This window comes from Apodemus sylvaticus, chromosome 1 (assembly GCF_947179515.1).
Source record: "Apodemus sylvaticus chromosome 1, mApoSyl1.1, whole genome shotgun sequence".
Taxonomy (NCBI): Eukaryota; Metazoa; Chordata; class Mammalia; order Rodentia; family Muridae; genus Apodemus; species Apodemus sylvaticus.
In genome coordinates this window covers 83,212,496-83,232,478 of record NC_067472.1, presented here as the reverse complement: position 1 = coordinate 83,232,478, position 19,983 = coordinate 83,212,496, and the positions used below count along the sequence as shown (strand labels likewise).

The following is a 19,983-nucleotide window of genomic DNA, read 5'->3' as shown; positions in this document are numbered from 1 at the left end:
CTAGCCTGTGCAATCACAGTGATACATGTCTCAAATTAAAAAATAAAAAGACTACTAAATATAAAGTTCCACGCTAGCGTTTGCCTAGCAAGCAAGAGACCCTGCATTCAATTTCCAGTACCTAAGTAGATCATCTTTCTCTAACTCCTTGCATTGTCTGTGAACAAACATGCAGCCCACAGAGACATGATAGCTTGCTTGGTTTCTCCTTTCCTCTCTAGCCTGCATGTCAGGCCTCCCACGCCTTCCACAGGCTGACTCCTGTCATTTCCACTCTTGTTAAGTATTCTTATCTTCACTATTTACATAAAGCCTCATAGTTTCAAGACATCTCCCCATCAGGAGAGCCTAAACATCTTTCTAGCTATAAAGTCCAAGCCTTTTGAGTTCCATGCAATTTCCAAAACTATGATGATAATCAGCTGGGTCCAAGGAGATGGCTTAGTGGGTAGAGAGCTTGCAGCACAAGCATGACAACCAGAATTCAAATTTCTAGAATCCATTTCTACGATGGACACAGGATGGTTTGTAACATCCAGGAGATGGGAGACAGAGATAGGAAATCCTCAGGAGCCTGAGGATCAGTTCACCTTGTCTATGCAGTTGTGAACAAGAAGACCCTGCCTAAAATAAGATAGACATGGAGGACCAACACATGAAGTAGTCTTCTGACCTCCACGTGTGAATGTGTGAATGTGCACACACACAGACACACACACAGACACACACACATACAAAGTTGCCCACGCCCTCTGAGAGCCCCACAGTGCCACTGCTTCCAGAAGAGCTCACACCCACAGGACTTGCTTTCTCCACGGTTCCATCACTTAAAAGCATTGTTTACGAAGTCAAAAGCTTCAGCACTCCATAATGAGCTGCAGCTCCATTGCTGTGACATTCTCCTCCAGACCCAATTGCCCTTTATACAGTATGAGCAAGTGTCGCTGTGTGCATGTGGCGGAAGGTGTGTTTGATGTCCTGACATTTCTGAATCGAAGCCAGAAAGTGTAACCTTTGTGTGTTTGCTATTCAGACTCCAAATTCAAGGCTTAAGGAAGGGATCTAAGTTTTACTAGGTATGATTTATTTAAGCTTTGAACTTAACTCCAACTTAACACCTCCAAAGTACCAAATACTCAAGAGGACAATAGCTGTTTGAATGTTGTGACTTAAAATAATTCTCACAAAACCTGTATTATTCAAACACGTTAGAGAGCGTATTGAATTCTTGCCTGTGGTGGACACTGTCCTACGTGTCTTTCAAGTGTTGCCTCATGTGACTCACAACAGCATTTTGGCATAGGTATTGTTATCACCGTGTTACAGATGAGCTGGGGAGCTTGAAGATGTTAAAGACATATTGACAGTCTAGCAGTAGAGGGTGGCAGGGACAGAACTTGAACTCTGAACTCTTTACTGCCTAAAATCCTTGGGAAGATTATTGGATGAATTCGGATCACCTGGTAAGGCCTGGACTCTCACTAAGGGAAAAAAGCCATGACAACTAATGGAGTTTATTACATAATAGGAAAAGACTGAAACTTTGTGCAATCCAAATGACTTCACATTTTAAAATACTGTAGCAAATAGCTCCTGTGTTCACACCTTTTACAGTCCACTGGCACAACTGGAAAAGGTGCAAATCTCCTTCTTCTGAAAGCTTGGGTTTCAAGGCTAACAGAGACAGCAGACCTGGACTTAGAGGAGGGCAGCTTAGCATCCAAAGGAGGATCTGGGGTTGGGCTCTGGAAAGAAGAGATGCTTCCCTCATCCATTCTGGAGGTTCTCTGTGCATCTCTATGGAAGCAGAGTTTGCAGAGATTGTAACAAAAATACTAGGGTGTGTTCATATAGTAGCTGATGGGTAGCCCAGAGTCATTTAGAAACACAGTCTGAGACCTCTTTCCATATGCTCCTATCCCCATGGAAAGTCCATCAAATTATGGATCAAATCAGGCTCCCTTCAGATAGTTGGAATTTTAGCAGGTGCCTGGACCAAACAGAGTTCCAGAATCACTTGCCAGGTGCGTGACTTTGTACTGATCCCTGGAAGAGAAGTCAGCGATTGAGTTGAAATGATGATGGGACACGCCCATGCTCTGAGAGAGCATGGAACTGTTAGGAGGTCTGGCAATAATTAGTGGAATGTGATACAAGTCAAGGATCGGAAGACTGCCTTGGAAAGGGAATTCAACTCCTTCATCCAACAGATGAACAGAGGGCTAGAGATTTGTCTACATGACTCACCCAGGGAATATAACAGAACGAAGATGCAGGGCTGTATTCATTATGCTATTTATAACTATAACAAGTCATCCCTGTTAGCCAAATTGTTTCCTTTTCCTAGAAAATGTAGACCTTTGTGAACTTAACTAAGCTAATTGCACCCTGGAGAGAGAGGAGTTAATATTTATTTTCCTATACATGTAATGAAACATACTCAGACCCATGAGAAAATAACATGCCCATGGTCATCCAGAGACTAAGTCTGAGCATCAGTTAATATAAAATCTTACCCTTCACCTCAGAGTCCCCCAAAGAGCTCTTTCCTGTGATAATGTTTCTTCCCTCATCCATCAAACTCAGCCACACAGATGTGAGGTCTAATCTTGACTTCACCTACCTCCCTGAGGGATAGGCCTGATTGGGTAGATATTTGGTAGGACCACGTTTTGACTCTTTGGACAACCCCACCTAGGTTGTAATGATAATCACAATACCCCATGACTAAAGGGCAAGAGAACAGTCAAGAAGAGAACCGAGAGTATCAAGGGAGACTGCCCATTGTAGGCATACATTTTTTTGCAACCTACTTTTTTTTTTTTTTTTTTTGATGTCTGCATAGGGTTGTGTTTTTATTTTTTTTTCTAGGAAATTATTTTTTTATTCGATATATTTTTTTATTTACATTTCAAATGATTTCCCCTTTTCTGGATCCCCACTCCCCGAAAGTCCCATCAGCCCCCTTCCCTCCCCCTTAATAAGGGTTCAACCTCTCCTCTAGCCCACCATCCAGCAGAGGCAGAGGAAGAGAAAAGTTATTAGGATGTGGGGAAAGTGGACCTGTTCAGCAATAGTTCTTTGGGGTGAGGGACGGAGAAGCTTGATCTTCTTTCTCAGCAGTTGAGTCCTGTAGCAAACACCAAATGCAACTCAGCAGCTGCAGACCAGTCTTCTAAGCAGGCAGACACCAGGCATGAACTAGCAGCTGTAGTTCATCCCTGACGAAACTGCCAGGCTCTCCAATCAGACTGATGTGAGGCCACAGAAGTAGCAAGCTGCCACAGGAACCTCATGAGCAGCTCTTGGGTGAGTTTCTCTCCATGGCAGAGTTACCACAAGTTGAGCTCAACAATGCCACATAAGGTGAACCAATCCATGTGTGTTGTTAGAGAAGAATAGTGAGGCAGAGCAACCCAAACCAATGCTCACTGCTTGTCCCCCACTGTCTGTGGGGTCACATTTGTACTCCTCCATCTCAGGCCCTTCCACGTGTCTGCTTTAGCAGAACATCCCTTCACCTGTGTCTGCTTCAGGAAAACATTCTTTCACGTGTCTACTTTAGCAAGACATCCTTTCATCTGTGTGCCCCAGCAAAACATCATTTGACATAACTAACTTTCTAAAGAAAATTAGTTTCTACTTCAGTCCATCAAAAAGTGGACTGAGAGTCAAATGGAACCATAGCTCAGCATCAGCTTTTCAGTTTAGCAGGTGAACGAAGATGGGCAGTAAGGAGGTCTCTGGTCCTCCACAGATGTCGGCTCTGTGACCTCAGTTGGGCCCTGTGCCTTCCAGACCTAAGTCCCTTGGACAAGCCCTAAAGCTTTTTTTTCTCAAGTTCTTTTCACTCAAGCTTTAACCCTTTGCTCCCTGGTAATAACACCATCTCCTGAGTGACTGGAAAAGTTGAGATGTAGGTGGACCTAACCTAGCTTATCAATGATTAGGAATGTTGACAGTCATGATCTCTGCAGTGTGTGACTTCTCTCTATTCATGCCCTGAATGCCACCCACCCATCTCTCCATAAACATCTGTTTATAGTTTCTCTCCACATTAACCAGGCTTCCTGTGGTTGCAGACAGGATCCCGATTCAAGCTGACTGTTAAGGTAAACTACTCAGTATTTAGGTGTGGCTAGACCTATTGCCTCAAATAGTGCTAAGGAGACTCAACTTCCCTATCTCTTTTGATTGTTTCCTCTACCTCTAACCAATTGTTCTTCTCAGAAGACTTTGCGGTCCTTGGGTTAGTAAGATCTTGACTTTTGTGACAGATTCCTAACAGAAACTATTCACAGGAGGAAAGACTTATTTTGGCTCACACTTCCAGTTCATGGTTTGCTGTTTCCTTATCTATGAGGCTGTCTGAGGCATAGTGTTGCAGCCGAAGGGCAAGACAGGGCAGAGCAGCCCATCTCATGGCAGCTAGAAAGCAGAAAGAGGTAGGAAAGGAGTGGGACAAAGGCACATTCCCAGAAGCCTACTTTGTCCAGGTGATTGGATATATGCTTGTCTCAGGGAGTGACACTATTAGGAAGTGTGGCCTTGTTGGAGTAGGTGTGGCCTTGATAGAGGAAATGTGTCACTGTGGGCATGGGCTTTACCACTCTTCTGTTCGCCTTCTGAACAAGATATAGACCTCTCTGCTCCTCCAGCACCATGCCTGTCTTGATTCTTCCACTGCTTCAGGCCTTGATGATAATGGACTGAACCTCAGAACCAGTATGCCAACCCCAATTAAATGTCCTTTATAAGAGTTGTCTTGGCCGTGGTGTCTCTTCATGGCAATGGAAACCCTAAGACACTTTCCACAGCTCCATCACCTCCAAATGTCTGTTCAAATTTTGGATCTGTTGGTGGATGAAAGCATTGATTAGGTCAGAGCCTTATGGTTTAGTTGTCTCTGGAAAGAATCAACACATTCAGAAGCGTGCTTGGCTGATCTCTTGGCATCTCTTGATGTGATCAAGTTAACATTCAAGGCACATGGCAACAAACAGCTTGGTTCCTGGAAGGTCCAGAGACTTTCACAGGAAAGAGCTTCTTTTTCCTAAAATTCCTGGTAGCTCTAGACTTACTCTTCATAGATGGTTATTAGGCCATATGCTTCTCTTCTGTTCCCCGTTATCAGGGGGATGGACTATGCTAATTGACTTGACTTGCATCATCTGTCCCCTTTAGCCAAGAGACTGGGTCTGTTCCTAGCTATACAAAGCATAAGAAAGAAAGGATGTGTCTCTCTGTTGCTAAGAGGGGAGATGTCTGCTGTGTAGACAAGCTATCTGTTCCAACTCTTTCCTGGCCATCTTATTTATTCATAACACACCGGCTCATTTTCGTCTTAAAAACCTCTTCTCTGGAACATGAGGTCCCCTCTTCACTCTAAAGCTGACCGCCTCCCCAAACTTTGCATAAACTGTTAGGAAAGGTTGCTGGCTCTGGTTAATGACAATGTGCTCCTTCCTTTCTGGTGCAAGCTGCCCCCACCACCCCATTGGCATTTTTCCCTTTGAGTCATCATTGACGTGGAAATTGCCTGCTCTCTCAGGCCTGAGGTCTTTCTTGACCTCATTGCTTCATACTTTGATCTTCCTTTAAAGGAAATCTGGAAAAATCAAACTTCCAGTCACACCCAATATCTCATAATGGAAGAGATTGAGCCCCTCAACATCTCATAATGGACGTAGTGTATGCAGTCATGATTATGCAAACAGAACTAATTTATCCAGAAAAGGCATGGGAAGAGGAGATGGATTTGTTGGGAATGAATGGGGTTTCAGTGTAGGCAAGATAAGAGAGGATAATGTAGTGACTATGATTTAGTATATATGTGTGTGAAACTACCAAAGGGTATTTTTTTTAAGGTTATACAGTGAAATTTCACATTCCCTCTTCCTAGGAGCCTTGCTGCACTCTCTTAGAGTGACCTATTACAGCTAAATTCCTCTGGGACACCTCTGTAAAGAAGTGTGCAAGCCCAAAATACACCATGTCCCATTCAAGTATAGCATATAACAACATACATCTTCATCTATACACAGATATGTACTCAAACACATACACACACACACACACACACAATTGTTGAATCTTAGGGCTGGAGAGATGGCTAAGTGTTTGAGGGCACTGATTGCTCTTTCAGAGGATGCAGGTTCAAATCCCAGCACCCACATGGCAGCTCACAACTGTCTGTAACTCCAAAATCTGACACCTCCCACAGGCATACATGCAGGAAAAACACCAATGCACATAAACAGAGATAAATTATTTTTAAAAATAGTTGGATTTTGGTTGGTTTTTTAATAGCTATCCAATTAAGATGCCAACATAGATAAAAGCTTAGAATCTCACTTCTATCCCATCTGAATGTGGACCACTTTTGTTCCTGACTTCAGTCTCTTTGCCCTCGAGCTGACACTTATCTGCACACCAAACTCTGATTTATTCTTCTAGTAAGTTCTCGAATACATGACTACTGTGGATCTTTTCTGTCCCTGGGTTCTACATCTTTGGCTCCAACCAATCATGGATGGTTATTTTTAAGAAATTAAATTTTGTCTCTGTAGAACATGTTAGAAGGCTACCATGACATCATCCCCCAAATGGAACAGGATAATAACTGCTTGTACAGCATTTGCATCATGTTAGGTACCCTAAGTCTTCAGATTTATACAGTATGTACATAAGTTATGCCGACATTCTATATAAGGAACTGCAGCATCCAAGAACCAAGGTCCTTAAGGAGCCAAAAAAGACATGTGGCACTGACCCATAATGGATTTGAAGGGGCAACTGTCTATCTGCAAGCTAAATTCAGAATCTCTCTACTCTATTTATATTTATTTGGATTTTGGGGGGCTCTCTCACTGGCCTGGAGCTCACCTTATTAACATAGGCAGGCTGGCCAGTGAGTCCCAGCAATGTGCCTGTCTCCAGTGCTGAATTACAAGTGTGTGTGACTGTGCCAGGCTTTTTACATGAGCTCAAGCATCTGAACTCAGGTCCTAATGCTTGCATAGGCACATTAGCAACGTATCTACCCCTAGGTCTCCTCCTTGTAAAGTCCTTCTTCCTGACTGAATGAAGCAGTATTTACTAGGTTTCCTGCCTCCCTAGCTACTCCTTGTAAGAGCTCCAACTCTATGAGAAACCATGCCCAATGACAGCAGAATTTGGACAATTAAGATCTTCCCATGACCCGGTAAGGGAAACAACAAAGCCCATTTGCTGTTTATTTACAAAGCACATATTCTTGAAGACAACCTCAAAGTAGTCCCCTCCCTAAATCCACTTCCAGAACAGATCAAGAAGTGCTGTGTTACCTGCTTGAAATGTCTCTCCAAGTGGCTGTGTCTCACTGAGACTGGAAATGGATCCTTCCTGTCTGAGCATGCATCTTTTGCACCAATCTCTAACTGAAGACCTAGGTCCTGCTGGAGTCTTGCAGCTCTTCCTGGTCAGTCATCACAGTCCTTACCCTCATACCTCATAGCACCCCATACTGCACAGCACCCTCATACCTCACTTCCCTTATACATCAAGCCCCCCCATTACATCACAGGCCCCAGTCTTCACAGTACTGTCCTACTGCACAGTGCCTTCATATTTCACAGTTCCCCCCATCTTCACACCCCATTCCTCACAGCCTCCATATCTCAAAACTCCCTATACCCCACAGCTTCCCCATATATCACAGACCCCACCATACCTCATAGATCCTTCCATACTTTATAGACCCCCATACCTCACTGGGCTTGGAGCTCATGTTTTAAGTGGCAGATTCTTACAATGCTCATGACTGACTGGAATGGAATTTTCTATATTGGGTGACTTGTGGCAGAGCTTCTGAGACCCAGACTAGCCAGAGCACACCATGCCCATCCCTCATGCCCACCATCCAGAACAGAGTCAATAGCCCTGGGCTATTGGTTGCAGTGCTAAATATTGGATGCACATAAAAAAACAGTGGCAGCGACTTCTATTCTAACATTTTGATTACACTTTTTTTTTCTTAACAAGTTTTTTGTTTCATCTTCTTAGGATTTGGAAAAACAGTTATTAAGATTCTAAAGAATTAATCAACAGAAGAATGTCAAGGGCAGGGCCCAACTACTTCATTCTGAAAGGCATAATAACTATTTCAGTTTGCTACCTAGCTTCAAAACAAAACGAGTCTTTGTATTTTATACATGAAGTCAAATCCAACCACCATCTTCATCTGAACTTATGTACAACTTTCAAGTACAAAGCTTCCTTTTAAGCTTGGTAATTAACTTCACAGAAGTGATGGCCAACCTTAGTAAGTAGCATGACCCTAACAGTGAATCTTGTTAATGATCATAATATGATAGCATCATTTAAAATGAAGTCTTCAATCCAGAGTCAGAAGCATCCTCCCCACTCCCAGTCACTTCACTTATGAGGTAAATCTATCTAGAGCAAGTGAATGTTGGGAATTTACCTCACTTGTGTGCAGGTCCTGGGAATGGGAAAGCTAGGGTTGTTCTCAGGGCATCTCAGCTTACAGAGCCATGCTATGCGCATGCTCTGGGATAGTGGGGTACTACAAGAATCTCTGGATCTTGCCTCTCCTGATTTACTCCGAGAGACCACACATACATTGTCAACTTTTCAATTTTCCTGTTGAGTTGAGATAATCTTTTCCCTGCTTATCTCACAGATTGGTGGGAATTGGATCTTTAAAGGCAGACAAATAGAAAGGATAGGAATGATGAGAGTTTATTTCAAGCAGCAATGCGAACTTAGGGTGAATGGTTGAGGAATACAAGAGAGAACAAGTCTTTTCCAACGTGGAAAATGTTTACTGTGCATTTCACCTAGTTTCTTTTTAAAAGCGTATTAAAAAATAATGAATCCAAACATGCTTAAGGAATAAAAAGCACCCATCAGTTCTTTACCTAGACACCCAGAACAGAGCCAAAGCAGTCACTTAATGAGAGATTAGAGTCTGGAGCCTGGGAAAGGGCACAGTGGTTTAGACTAAGGACCTCAGGACCTGAGTTAGAGTCCTTAGCATCCACATAAAAGCCAGGTTAACAAGATTCACCGTTAGGGTCATATTAAGGTCTCTCAGGCCTATACTCCTAACGTTGGGAAAGGTGGGGTGGGGGTCAGGCAAATCCTGACAGCTAGCCTGGCCAGCAGCTTGGAGATGCTCTGTACCACACCCGGGTCACCATAAGCACAGACCAGACCATTGAGGGTACGTTCAGAAGTCCTGGTTGCCTTTTCTGGGCCTTGGAAATGGAATGTTGAACAACAAAAAGAGAATGTGCCTTCGTGGACCTAATATCCTAGCTGGGAATAGAGGGAATAGTGGAATAGTGGAATAAACGGGTGACCTGTGGAGCAGATTGAGATACTATGTTTTGCTGATCACACAGAACAGGATGTCCTGTGGGACATATCAAGAGATGAGGATACAGGAGCTACCTGAATCGGAGGAGACAGAGAACAGCTTCTCTGAGGAGGTAGCACTTAAACGTACTTGGAGGAAAACAAAGCATGTAATTTTTAAGTTAAAATTAAGAAAACAAAAAACAATCCAGGTGATGGCAGCACCTGTGCTCAGTCCCAGCACTCTGGAGGCAGAGGCAGGTGGATCTCGGGAGTTTAAGTTTTAGCTTGGTCTATAGAGCAAGTTCCAACCAGGGCTACACAGAGAAACCCTGTCTTGAAAAACAGACAGACAGACAAAAAAAGAAAACAAAAACAAAACAAACATGGACGATCCTTCCTTCTCAGGCTAGAGAGGTGGTGGTTCAGTGGGTGACACTTCCAGGACATCTTAGAGCTAGAATTTAAGGCCCCAGAGTTCCTATAAAGCTAGATGAGGTGGCTAGAGACAGGAAAATCCCAGAAATGCTCAGGGCAGTCAGTCTGGAGTCTGAGGCACACAGGAGGTGGCAATAAGGAGACCTTGCTTCAAACAAGCTTGCGATGGTCACACAGACTGCAATCTATAGAAAACAAAGGCACATTGTGTGCTTTTAGAGATTATATAGAACATGATGCAGTGAGATATTCTTCTACATCTTCTTTTAATTTTCAAGGATTTTTGCATGGTGATACAACAAATAGATTATTTATTTATTTAACTGTTTTCCCTATTGATTAATAGAAGATTCTCCTCCTCCTCTTCCTCCTCCTCTTCTTCCTCGTCCTCCTCCTCTTCTTCTTCATCCTCCTCCTCCTCTTCTTCCTCCTCCTCCTCTTCCTCTTCCTCTTCTTCTCTTTCTCCTTCTCCTTCTTCTTTTTCTTCCTGTAATAATTCTTGGGTTAACATCTTGTGTCCACATGCACTCACTGTAGGAACATAGAAGTGGTCATAATATGCCTTCCAGGAAGTGACTCCCTGTAGGAGGCAGGATGTGTAAAAATCAGAAGGGTGAGGTGAGATAGGTGGGAGGACAGGTTCTTGGTAGAGGAAACATCCTGGATGACAGTGGAGATGAGATCGTCATGTGAGCATCCTAGGAATGGAGATAACACAGTTTGGCTGCAGTACGTACAGGCTGGAGGGTAACAGCACATGGGCAATGGACCAGAAGACGGGAAAGTCCTTACTGAAAGCCATTCTGAAGAGTGTGGACTTTGAGGCCAGGTATGGTGGTTGCACACCTTTAATCCCAGCACTTAGAAGGCAGCGGCAGGCAGATCTCTGTGAGTTCAAGGCTGGCCTGGTCTACAGAGTGAGTTCCGGGCCAAACAGGGCTACACAGTAAGATCCTATTTCAAAAACAAAACAGAAAAACAAAAGGGCTGTGGGATTTGGGCACTGGGAGGCATTTTAAATAAAGCAAGAAAAAAAGGCCTAGACTGTTGTCGGGGTCCACGGTTTCCTTTTGTTACATGTTGACAACTGTATCCAATCCATTCAAATATCAGGGGGGAAAAACTTTCAATGCAAACATATTGCTATAATGTATCTGTTTTATCATTACTCATTAATCTTTCAGTATGTCTAATTTATAAGTTAAATGACAAAGGCAGTTATAGAAAGCTTGGTGTTATCATCTACCATTCCAGGCGACCCCCCCCCCCCAGGGGTCTGTGCAGGTGACCCCTGGGGATAAGGCCCTGGGTTCTATTGTGTCTTGGCATTTTGAATGATCCTTATGATGGGCACCACTGAGCAGATACTGTAACCATTTGTTTTCCTTGTGTGGTGGAGCCCAGGCCTCTTTGCATGAGCAGCGCAGGCTCTCCTGCTGTGCAGCACTCCAGCCCCACACTCAGGAGCCGCCCTCAGAGCTGTTGGCAACCTAAGGAAACAGAAGCCAGAAGGCGATAGGCACGGCTCAGAGATCAGCTTTTCTAGCTAGGCTTATAGATCCACGAGTGAGCATGGTTCCATCAGGCACCGCTGCTCTCTCTGCCCCTGGAATAGGTGCCCGTGGTTTAAATACACTAGTTGGCTTCATCCCCTGTCCCTGTGCCAGCGGCCCCTGTGGTGTACCCTGAAGACAGCGAGATTGAATTCACTGCCAGTAGCTAAGTGGGGCCTAGAGCGTCTACCTAGGACAGTCAGGGAGGCAGGTGTGGTCCAGACTACATTGATAATTAGATCTCAGCCACGGAGCTGCCCATTCTCTCCAAGGACACTGGCAGGCGTAGAACAGATCCCAGGCTCTGCCTCCCAAGGGCTGACGTCTCCATTTAGGGAGCGCCCCTGAAACTAATGGACAGTGACAGCTCCATTTGAAAAACATAGAAACACTTAACAGGGAGGCTGTAATCTGCCAGCCCGTAAGCTGCTTATTAGCAGGGAGATCACGCTCCGCAGCGGCTTTGCCCCCTTGCTTAACCCCTGCTTCCAGCATCTCCTCTGTGCTATCTCACTTAAAGATTTCATTGTTCTAGGAAGGGGTGGGGGTGAAGGGGTACAGAATTGCTAGAAGCTGTTTCTCAGCTCCTTTCACAGCCTCTGGGGAGCCCTGCAAATCAGCAGCCTTCCTCCTAGTGGGGATGAGAAGTGGATGGTTTTTAAGAAAAACAGCTCCTGAAGACTCTAGGTGTCTCCGCTAATAGGCTTCCGGTGTTGGCTCCTTTGGGTCTTCACATCCAAGCCAAAGGAAAGCAGCAGCAGAAATCCCTTATGACACACCATCATCCACCAGTGAGCCTTCTCAACTTGGTCCATTTGCACGCAACCCTGCCTTCTCTTTCTCCCCCTCTGGACACCATAGTTGTTCTCATTCAGTACCTGGTGTCAATCTAGCCCCAAACACTTGGACTCCACACTGCACCCCCACCATCCTCCTTCGCATCGACACTGTAATCTCCAACTTACCATGAGGAAAAACAAGGACCCGATCCCATTCCCTGCAAATGTGTCCGGACCTTAGTGGTCCTCACTCACTGAGCAGCTCAAGTCAGAGTCTCAAAGCCACCAGCTCCTCTTTCTCTCCTTCTTCAGATCCTGTCAACCATAAATGCAAATGAGTTATAGCCAAGTCCAAACGCATCTTCCCGACAGCCCCCGTCCTTTCTCAGCCAGCTGTTGCATCAGTCTCCTATCTGGGCTGTTTCAAGTGTCACCCCTGTCACATGCAGCCTTTGTTGACAACACTGGTCATCTGACTTAAGTGTTTATCAAGCTGGGATGGAAATCCACTTACCTTATATGGCTACGAGGATCATGCTCTGGCTCCTGTCCCTCTCTGTGATCTCTCCTGTCCCTCCTACTCCTTGGTCACTCTGTTCCCACTCTGTCCTCGCTGAGGATGGTGGCAAGGACACCCCTGCCTCAGGACATTTGCACATACACTACCTCTGCCTTCAATGCTTTTTTGTTCGTCTGAGGCATCCAACCGACACTGCTCCTTACTCGCTTCACTAAGCACATGCTCATAGGCCATTTCCTTAATGATGAATGACATTTGAGCATCTTTTGTGTATTTTGATTCTTTAAAAGTAGGTTTCTTATGGTAGCTAGAAAGCTAGTTTAGTGGTTATGAGCACTATGTTGCTCTTGTAGAAGACCCAAGTTCTGTTCCCAGTGTGAATATCTGTTAACCTGTGTCTCCAGCCCCAGGAGATCTGACTCCCTCTTCTGGCCTCCCTAGGCACCTACACTTAACTACACATACCTACCACACATACACGTGATTTAAAACAAATGTTAGTTTTTACAAAAATAAATTTCTTGAGCTATAAATATAGATCAGTGGGAGAGTGATCCTCTTGTGTATCTGAAACCCTAAGTTCAATTCTCTGAACCTAAAATGAGAAAAAGAAAATATTAATTTATTGCCTTTATATAATTTTCCTCTGGGCTATCTTTTCCTTCCTAGCACATAATCACTTAACTTATAATTCATATTTACAAGTTAAAGAGCCCTTTTCTGTAGCAGGCATCACAAATAAATTTTAATTAATTTGCTATTATCCTTTAGGCTTATTTGGGTTTTTTTCTTTTTCTTTTTTAAACTACACATACATTTTTCACTTTTTAACATCATTAGACAGAATTTTCTTTGCTGCTTCTTGTTTTTGATGCTTTTGAAATGCCTTTTCCACTCTCAAATCCTAAGTACCTTTATTTAAGCTTATTTCTGCAACTTTCTTACATCCGTGTCTTCGAATCACGTGAAATTTGCCTTTTCACTGGAGTACTCTTATCTGTATTAAGTTTGTGCCTTTAAATTTCCCATAGCAGAGTGAATACAAGATATACTTTCACAATGGTGATATTATTCTTCTATTAAAGTTGATATGCATTTGTGGTGTGTGTGTGTGTGTGTGTGTGTGTGGTGTGCTCGTACACATATGCACATGTATACATGTGCCTATAGAGACCAAAGATTGATCTAGCAGGCTGTCTTCCTGAACCGCTTTCCATTCTATTTTTTGAAGCAGTATGGCTAGCAAGTTCCTAGAGCTGAGATGACAGGCATGTTCCGCTGTGCCTGGATTTTTATGTAGGTGCTTAGGTATAGCGCTCAGACCCTCATGCTTGAGCGACAAGCTCTTTACCAACTGAGTCATCTTTCCAGCCTCACAAATATGTCTGTAAGCTTAACAAGAGTTTTAAAAACTCAAGTCTGTGTCTTTAGGATTTAAAACTTGAGTATCTCAAAACTAACCCCTGTCAGAAGCATGTGCTGTGGGTGATACTTCACAAAGGAAACAAGGAACAATTCTAGGCCCTCGTCACACACGTCACTTCATGTTGTTATCATCACAACCCCACATGGAAAGACCTACAGTTGTCCCTGTGTTATACAAGAGGAAATGCCCTCAGAGTTGCACAGCCAGTAAGCAGTAAGATGCCAAGGTTCTGATCCCGCTTGCAGGGCACAGAACCCGGAGCTCTCTTCTGTTCGGCTGTGACTTCCTGAGAGTGCCCATCCTATCCCTTTTGCTAAGGCTCTGTGGAGACTTCACTTTCCTGGTGACAGGAGCTCAGTGGCAGTCCAAGGTGTCCCTTTTGCGCACACTTAAAGGCCAAATTCAGTGATTCCTTTTCAGCAAACTTTCCTGACTTTTTAGAGGTATTTCCAATAGGACAGTGCATCTGCCTGTGGATCCTCTCAGTCCTTAGAACATCTGAGGTGCTCTCTCCTGGTTTCTCTGCTTGTTCTGAGACAGTGTCCAGGGATGTTTAATCATTGGCAGATGGGAGTGAAATCCTTGCCTTGAAGGGTTATCATATGAATTTAAAAGGCACTGTGAGCAAAGCCAGCTGCGTGGGAAGTGGCTGTGGCATTATTGTTATTATCCACCTCAGTGTGACATTTTGAAAGACTTTTTTCAAGGTCTCTCCCCTAAGTGCCACAACTCCTGGCTTCCCCCTGGTTCTCAGCTAGACCTCTCAAAACCATGATATCCCAAAATGGAAGTCACCATCTTTCTGAGTTTTCCCACATCCTTTCCCTGCTGTTGAGAGAACCCCATTCTCTGTTAATCAAAGCTGAGACCCCAGCACCACGATTTCACTCACATTCCCACCCCACAGCACTTTTCAGTCTACCACTTCCTATCCAGCAGCTGTATTTGTAAACATGGAGACAGAGACCCTGGCTCTGATAGTAGGTGGATACAGCTCCACTTCTCGCATCGTGATTGCTAGCAGTTTGGCCTTGAGCAGATGAATTCCTGGCCTTAGTTTCCTCATCTGTGAAATGGGAGATAATATTTATATTAGTTACTTTTTTTTGAAACTATGATAAATCGCTGGTAGAAGCAGTTTAAGGGAGGAAAGGTCTGCTTTGATCCACAATTTATGAGGATATTGGTTCACCTTGATCTGGAAGACATGGAGCAGCAGTGTAAGGTTACATCATGGTGGGCTGGAGGCAGAGCGTGGAGACGTAAGCAGAAGTGGGTAGCATTTTCAAGTCCTTCCCCCAGTGACCCACTTCTACTTGCTAAGCCACAATCCCAAAGATTCTATGACCTCTCGTTAGTATCTGCAGCTGGAGACCAATCACTCAACTATATAACTCCACATTCAATAAAGTCATAGCAATGATATAAGGCCATTGAGAGGGTTAAATAAGATAATATTGATGAAGTCTTCTTCTGCTGGGTGCCCAGCTGTGGCAAACACACAATACAGATCAGCCACCATTAGTATGACTGCTACTGTAATAGAATTAGATTGATGTTGCTTCCTGCCTAACTTACTTTCCTCATCATTGCAATCAAATGCCTGATAAGCAGCAGGAGTCTGAGGTGGCTGGTCACAATGCCTCAGCAGCCGGGAAGCAGTGAGCATTCAGGAAGTACTACTGCCAGAGTACGACACCTCAAAGCCTGCATCTAGAAACTCACTTCCTCCGGCAAAGCTCCACCTCCTAAGCATATCAAAACTTTCCAAAACAGTCTCATCAGCTGAGCGGTGAGCAAGTATCTGAACCCTCACACACATGGGAGACACTGCACATTCAAACCACAACACCTCCTGTAGACACTAGAATCCTGAGGGTGTCTGTCCACGGGGGCTTTGCTGGGAAGAACTCCGATGTAGTAACTCCTCTCCTCTCCTTAGGCGGGAGTTTAGCGCGTGCGTGTGAATTTCCTCCCACACCAGGTCTTCATATTTGGAGAGAGAGCGCTTGTCTTGACCTTCTGGAACCTTTATTGGGTCAGTGATTAATCCAGCTATCCAGGACTTTGTGGTGACACTGAGATCTTATGTTTGGGTTCTTCCTCCATTGACCGATGTTTGAAAACTATATTCTGTTGAGCTAGAAGCACTTATAGCTCCTGATCAAGAGCAGCCAGAGGGCACTTTAAGGGACCTGCTGCTAGAGATGTTGAGCCTGCCAGGTGATGTATGAATGGGTCATTATTTGACATCTGACACCCATTAAAGATGGGAAGTACCTTAATCCCATGTCTTTCAACAGATGGCCTTGTTTGACTCATGGGGGAGTGGGGGGGTGATGTGGTGGGGAAATGCCACATGCTGCCAGCCCCACCTCCTCATGCCTTTTGATTACATTTCCTGACTTCCCAAAAGGAAACCAGGAGTGACCTAAGAGCTTCAGCACCCAGAGGCTGGGAGCCCAAGGTCAAGAAGCAAAGGTCATGAGAATTCTGCGTTTTCCATTGCTCTCATTCTGGCTCATTGAAACAGCCTCTGCGTTTCTGGAAGGGAAGGGATTGAAGGAAAACCACACCCGGTTCTGTTCAGTTCTTATTTATTTTGGATTTTGGTTTTGTTTTGTTTTTTTTCCCACCCACCACAAGTTCTTTTCTCCCCTCTCATAGTGTGGGCGAAACGCTGAAAACTTCGACCGGTTTTTCACCCGCCATCCACCAGTCCTAACACCTCCTGACCAGGAAGTCATCAGGAATATTGACCAATCAGAATTCGAAGGATTTTCCTTTGTTAACTCTGAATTTTTAAAACCTGAAGTCAAGAGCTAAGTAGATCCGTAGACCTCCGTCCTTCATTTCTGTCATTCAAGTGCAACAGCTGTCATGGTGACATTTTTTCTTTTTCATTGCCGAGTTACATCCGTGTTTTCTTTTCTGATGAGGCTAGAGTGGCCATGTTTCAGAACCCAAATGTCTTCAAGTAGTTTGGAGCATCTCGAGGAGATGAAATTATGCAGGTGGTATGTAGAAAGTGCTGCATAATTGAGACACGCTCAGAGTCCTCCTACTATGTGCATCCCTAGCATGCCGGCTGGCTCATAGGTCCCCAGGGGAGAGAAAATGCTTGCTTTCCTCCCTGGTCCCCTGCACCGCCATCTTTACCCCCACCCTCCAGTCTACATCCTCCCTACACAATGGATAGATGAGCCAAATGCTAGCAATATCCTTCCACTTTCCAGGCTGGGAGCTTGGCTTGAATCCAAGTATATGGCTGCTTTGCCCTAGAGGGAATCCCTCCACGCTGCCTGTTCTGGAGGCAGTAGAGCTTTGAAAAGAACATGCTAAAAATAAATTTTATTTTTATTTTTTTTAACTCGATGTTAAGAAGATTATCTAAGTCCTGGGGGGAAAAAAGGAATGCGCTTTTAGACAAGTTTCCATCTAAAAGCAGTTCCAGGGTCAAAAGGCAACCAGCTTGGGTGCTGTCACCTTGCTGTAGTCTCTAACACTGTATGTCTGATAGTGGTATCCTCACCCCCAAACTACTCAAGAATGACATTTGGCACTGTTCCTGAAACCACATGGTCACTCTAGCCAGGTCCCAAAGGACCCTGATTCTACATTACATTTCAAATGTTACTTGCTTTTTATTTCTGTCATCATTGAAATGCAAAAAAAGGGAAAAAAAAGAAAGAAAAAAAAAGAAAAAGAAAAAAATACTCACTTTGTTACACGTGCTTTCAGATCTGTGTCCAGATGTTAATTAACCGTAATGGCCTCTGCTTTGTTCAACCAAGAAGATGGCTATGGAGCCCAGCAGACTTGTGCCCCTGGGGAGGGGATTTGTCTAGTTGTCCCACTGGTATTGGAGAAGTAATTGTTTGCTCTGAGAAAGACACCATCTCTCCAAACCATGACGAGTGCATTCTTCAGTATGATATCATTTTGCAAGATGTTTGTGAGAATGTTTATCTGCACTTTGGTATCTGTTCTGATATTTTTCTCCTAGCATCAAGATACAAAAGAAAGAAAGAAAGAAAGAAAGAAAGAAAGAAAGAAAGAAAGAAAGAAAGAAAGAAAGAAAGAAAGAAAGAAAGAAAAAGAGAGAAGAAATTCTATTTCAAAGAAAACTGTTCCCTTTGAATAATGAGGGACCTACAGAGTAGGGTCTAAAGAAGAAACTCAGGAGAAAGGGGCTAAAGCTGGATCTTTAATAGCCTCAGCATTAACCAGCCCGAGAGTAGGGTCTGGAGACTGTTCATGGATGCCTGATGTCCGGAAATGGGGTAGGATAGACAGGCTGGAGCTTCCCACACCATCAGACTTCAGAGACCACGTTCCCATCAGAATCAGGCTAGGAACATTCCCAAGGCCCTTAAGCTTCTCATCAAAATCACCACTCTTACAGATGTTAGCATCCTTGAGCAAGCAACTCAGTGAGCTCCCCGAAAGAAGTCCAAGCGAGCCCTTGGTACAGCAAAGACTTCATTTCTCCCTGAACAGATGGGCACAGCAGGTGGTCCCTTACCCTTGCCTACCTCTTAGCACCTTGCTCCTCGCATACAGTCTTGAGGAGAATTCTTTACACAGGTCAAAAGATGTCTGGGTCCTCCAGTGCTTCTGAGAGATCACACAGAAACTTCCAAAAGACCAGTGTCCTTGAAGTATACCGTCTCATCTTTAAGAAGACTATGCCTTGGGGTTCTTCCAAGGCAAAGATCCTTATAGTTCATTCTTTCCTGGCCTCTTAGCAACTCAGCTTTAAGCTTAGGTCATGTCCTGCTAGATTATGTGAAGCAAACTTATCCTGACAATCTTATGATGTTAGCTACTGAAAGAGACCAGGGCAGTCCTGCTGTTATTGGGGCAATTGGCATCTGAAGAACAGAAATAATTTTCTGCTTGGCTGATCAGTGGTAATACAAACACAAGTATCCTGGCCAATGACACAGGACTATGTTCTGTAACAAAACAAACATCTCTGAGTCACATGTCCACTCCCAGGAAAGTTATGTAGGGTCTTTCATCTGGTCAGTTGGTCACAAGGCCTTGAACATATGCTCAGAACAAAAGCCACAGTGGGCCATTGGCAAGTGATATGAGACAACCTTAGAAAACAGTGTAGGAAGGAAGGATGGGCAGATGAATAGATGGATGGATGGATGGATAGATAGATAGATAGATAGATAGATAGATAGATAGTATATATATATATGTAAATATATACATTACTCTTTACATTTTCAGATTCTTACCATTATGTTTTAAGGTTCTTAGTTGTCACAAATAGATACTCAAGCCAAAGTGTCTGTTCGCTTAGCATAGCTTGATGAGGGTTGGTCAGAGAAGCTTCTGTGGAAGTATTGAATCATGAAGCAGACCTCCCACTGCTGCCTCTTCCACCAGTGCTCTAGATCAGAGGAAGCCAAGAAACAGATCTCTATGAAATATTTTCAAATTTTATCCACAAAAGAAATAATTTAGTTTTGCGTCCATCCATTTATGCATCCTCCATCCATTCAAGGAGTATTTATTGAGCACCAACCATGTGCCAGGCTGGGTGCCAGGCTGGGTGCCAGGCTGGGTGCCAGGATCCTGGTGAGAAATAATAAAGATGCAGTTCATCCCCTTCTCCCTCTTTCCCCAGCATACTGTAATCTGTGGAAAGATGGCCACAAAATAAGTAATTGAAAGCATGCTGTTGTCTAGAGTCTCTGAGCTTATTAAGAAAACCTTCTGCTGGAGGTCTTTGCAGCTTCTTAGTCTCTTGATAGACCATAGTTTGAAGCTGAAGGCATCCTCTCCACCTAGATTTCTACAGCAATCGCATACTACAGGGACAGGGAAAGAGAGAGGTGGAATAGACTCTTCTAGAAGGCCAAGGACACAAGCTCCATTTCAGTGTCAGTT

The 19,983-nt window shown here is 44.1% G+C and overlaps 1 protein-coding gene across 1 annotated transcript in view; it reads left to right on the top strand.

The window, feature by feature from the left end:
* The window catches only part of Prkcb (protein kinase C beta), a 350,016-nt gene extending 330,728 nt beyond the window's left edge, over positions 1 to 19,288 (top strand). Inside the window, exon 17 of the mRNA XM_052199809.1 lies at positions 16,744 to 19,288. Within this exon, the coding sequence (XP_052055769.1) occupies positions 16,744 to 16,902 (159 nt within the window). The 3' untranslated portion in view covers positions 16,903 to 19,288. The remainder of the gene's footprint in view (positions 1 to 16,743) is intronic.
* Positions 19,289 to 19,983: the final 695 nt, after the last annotated feature.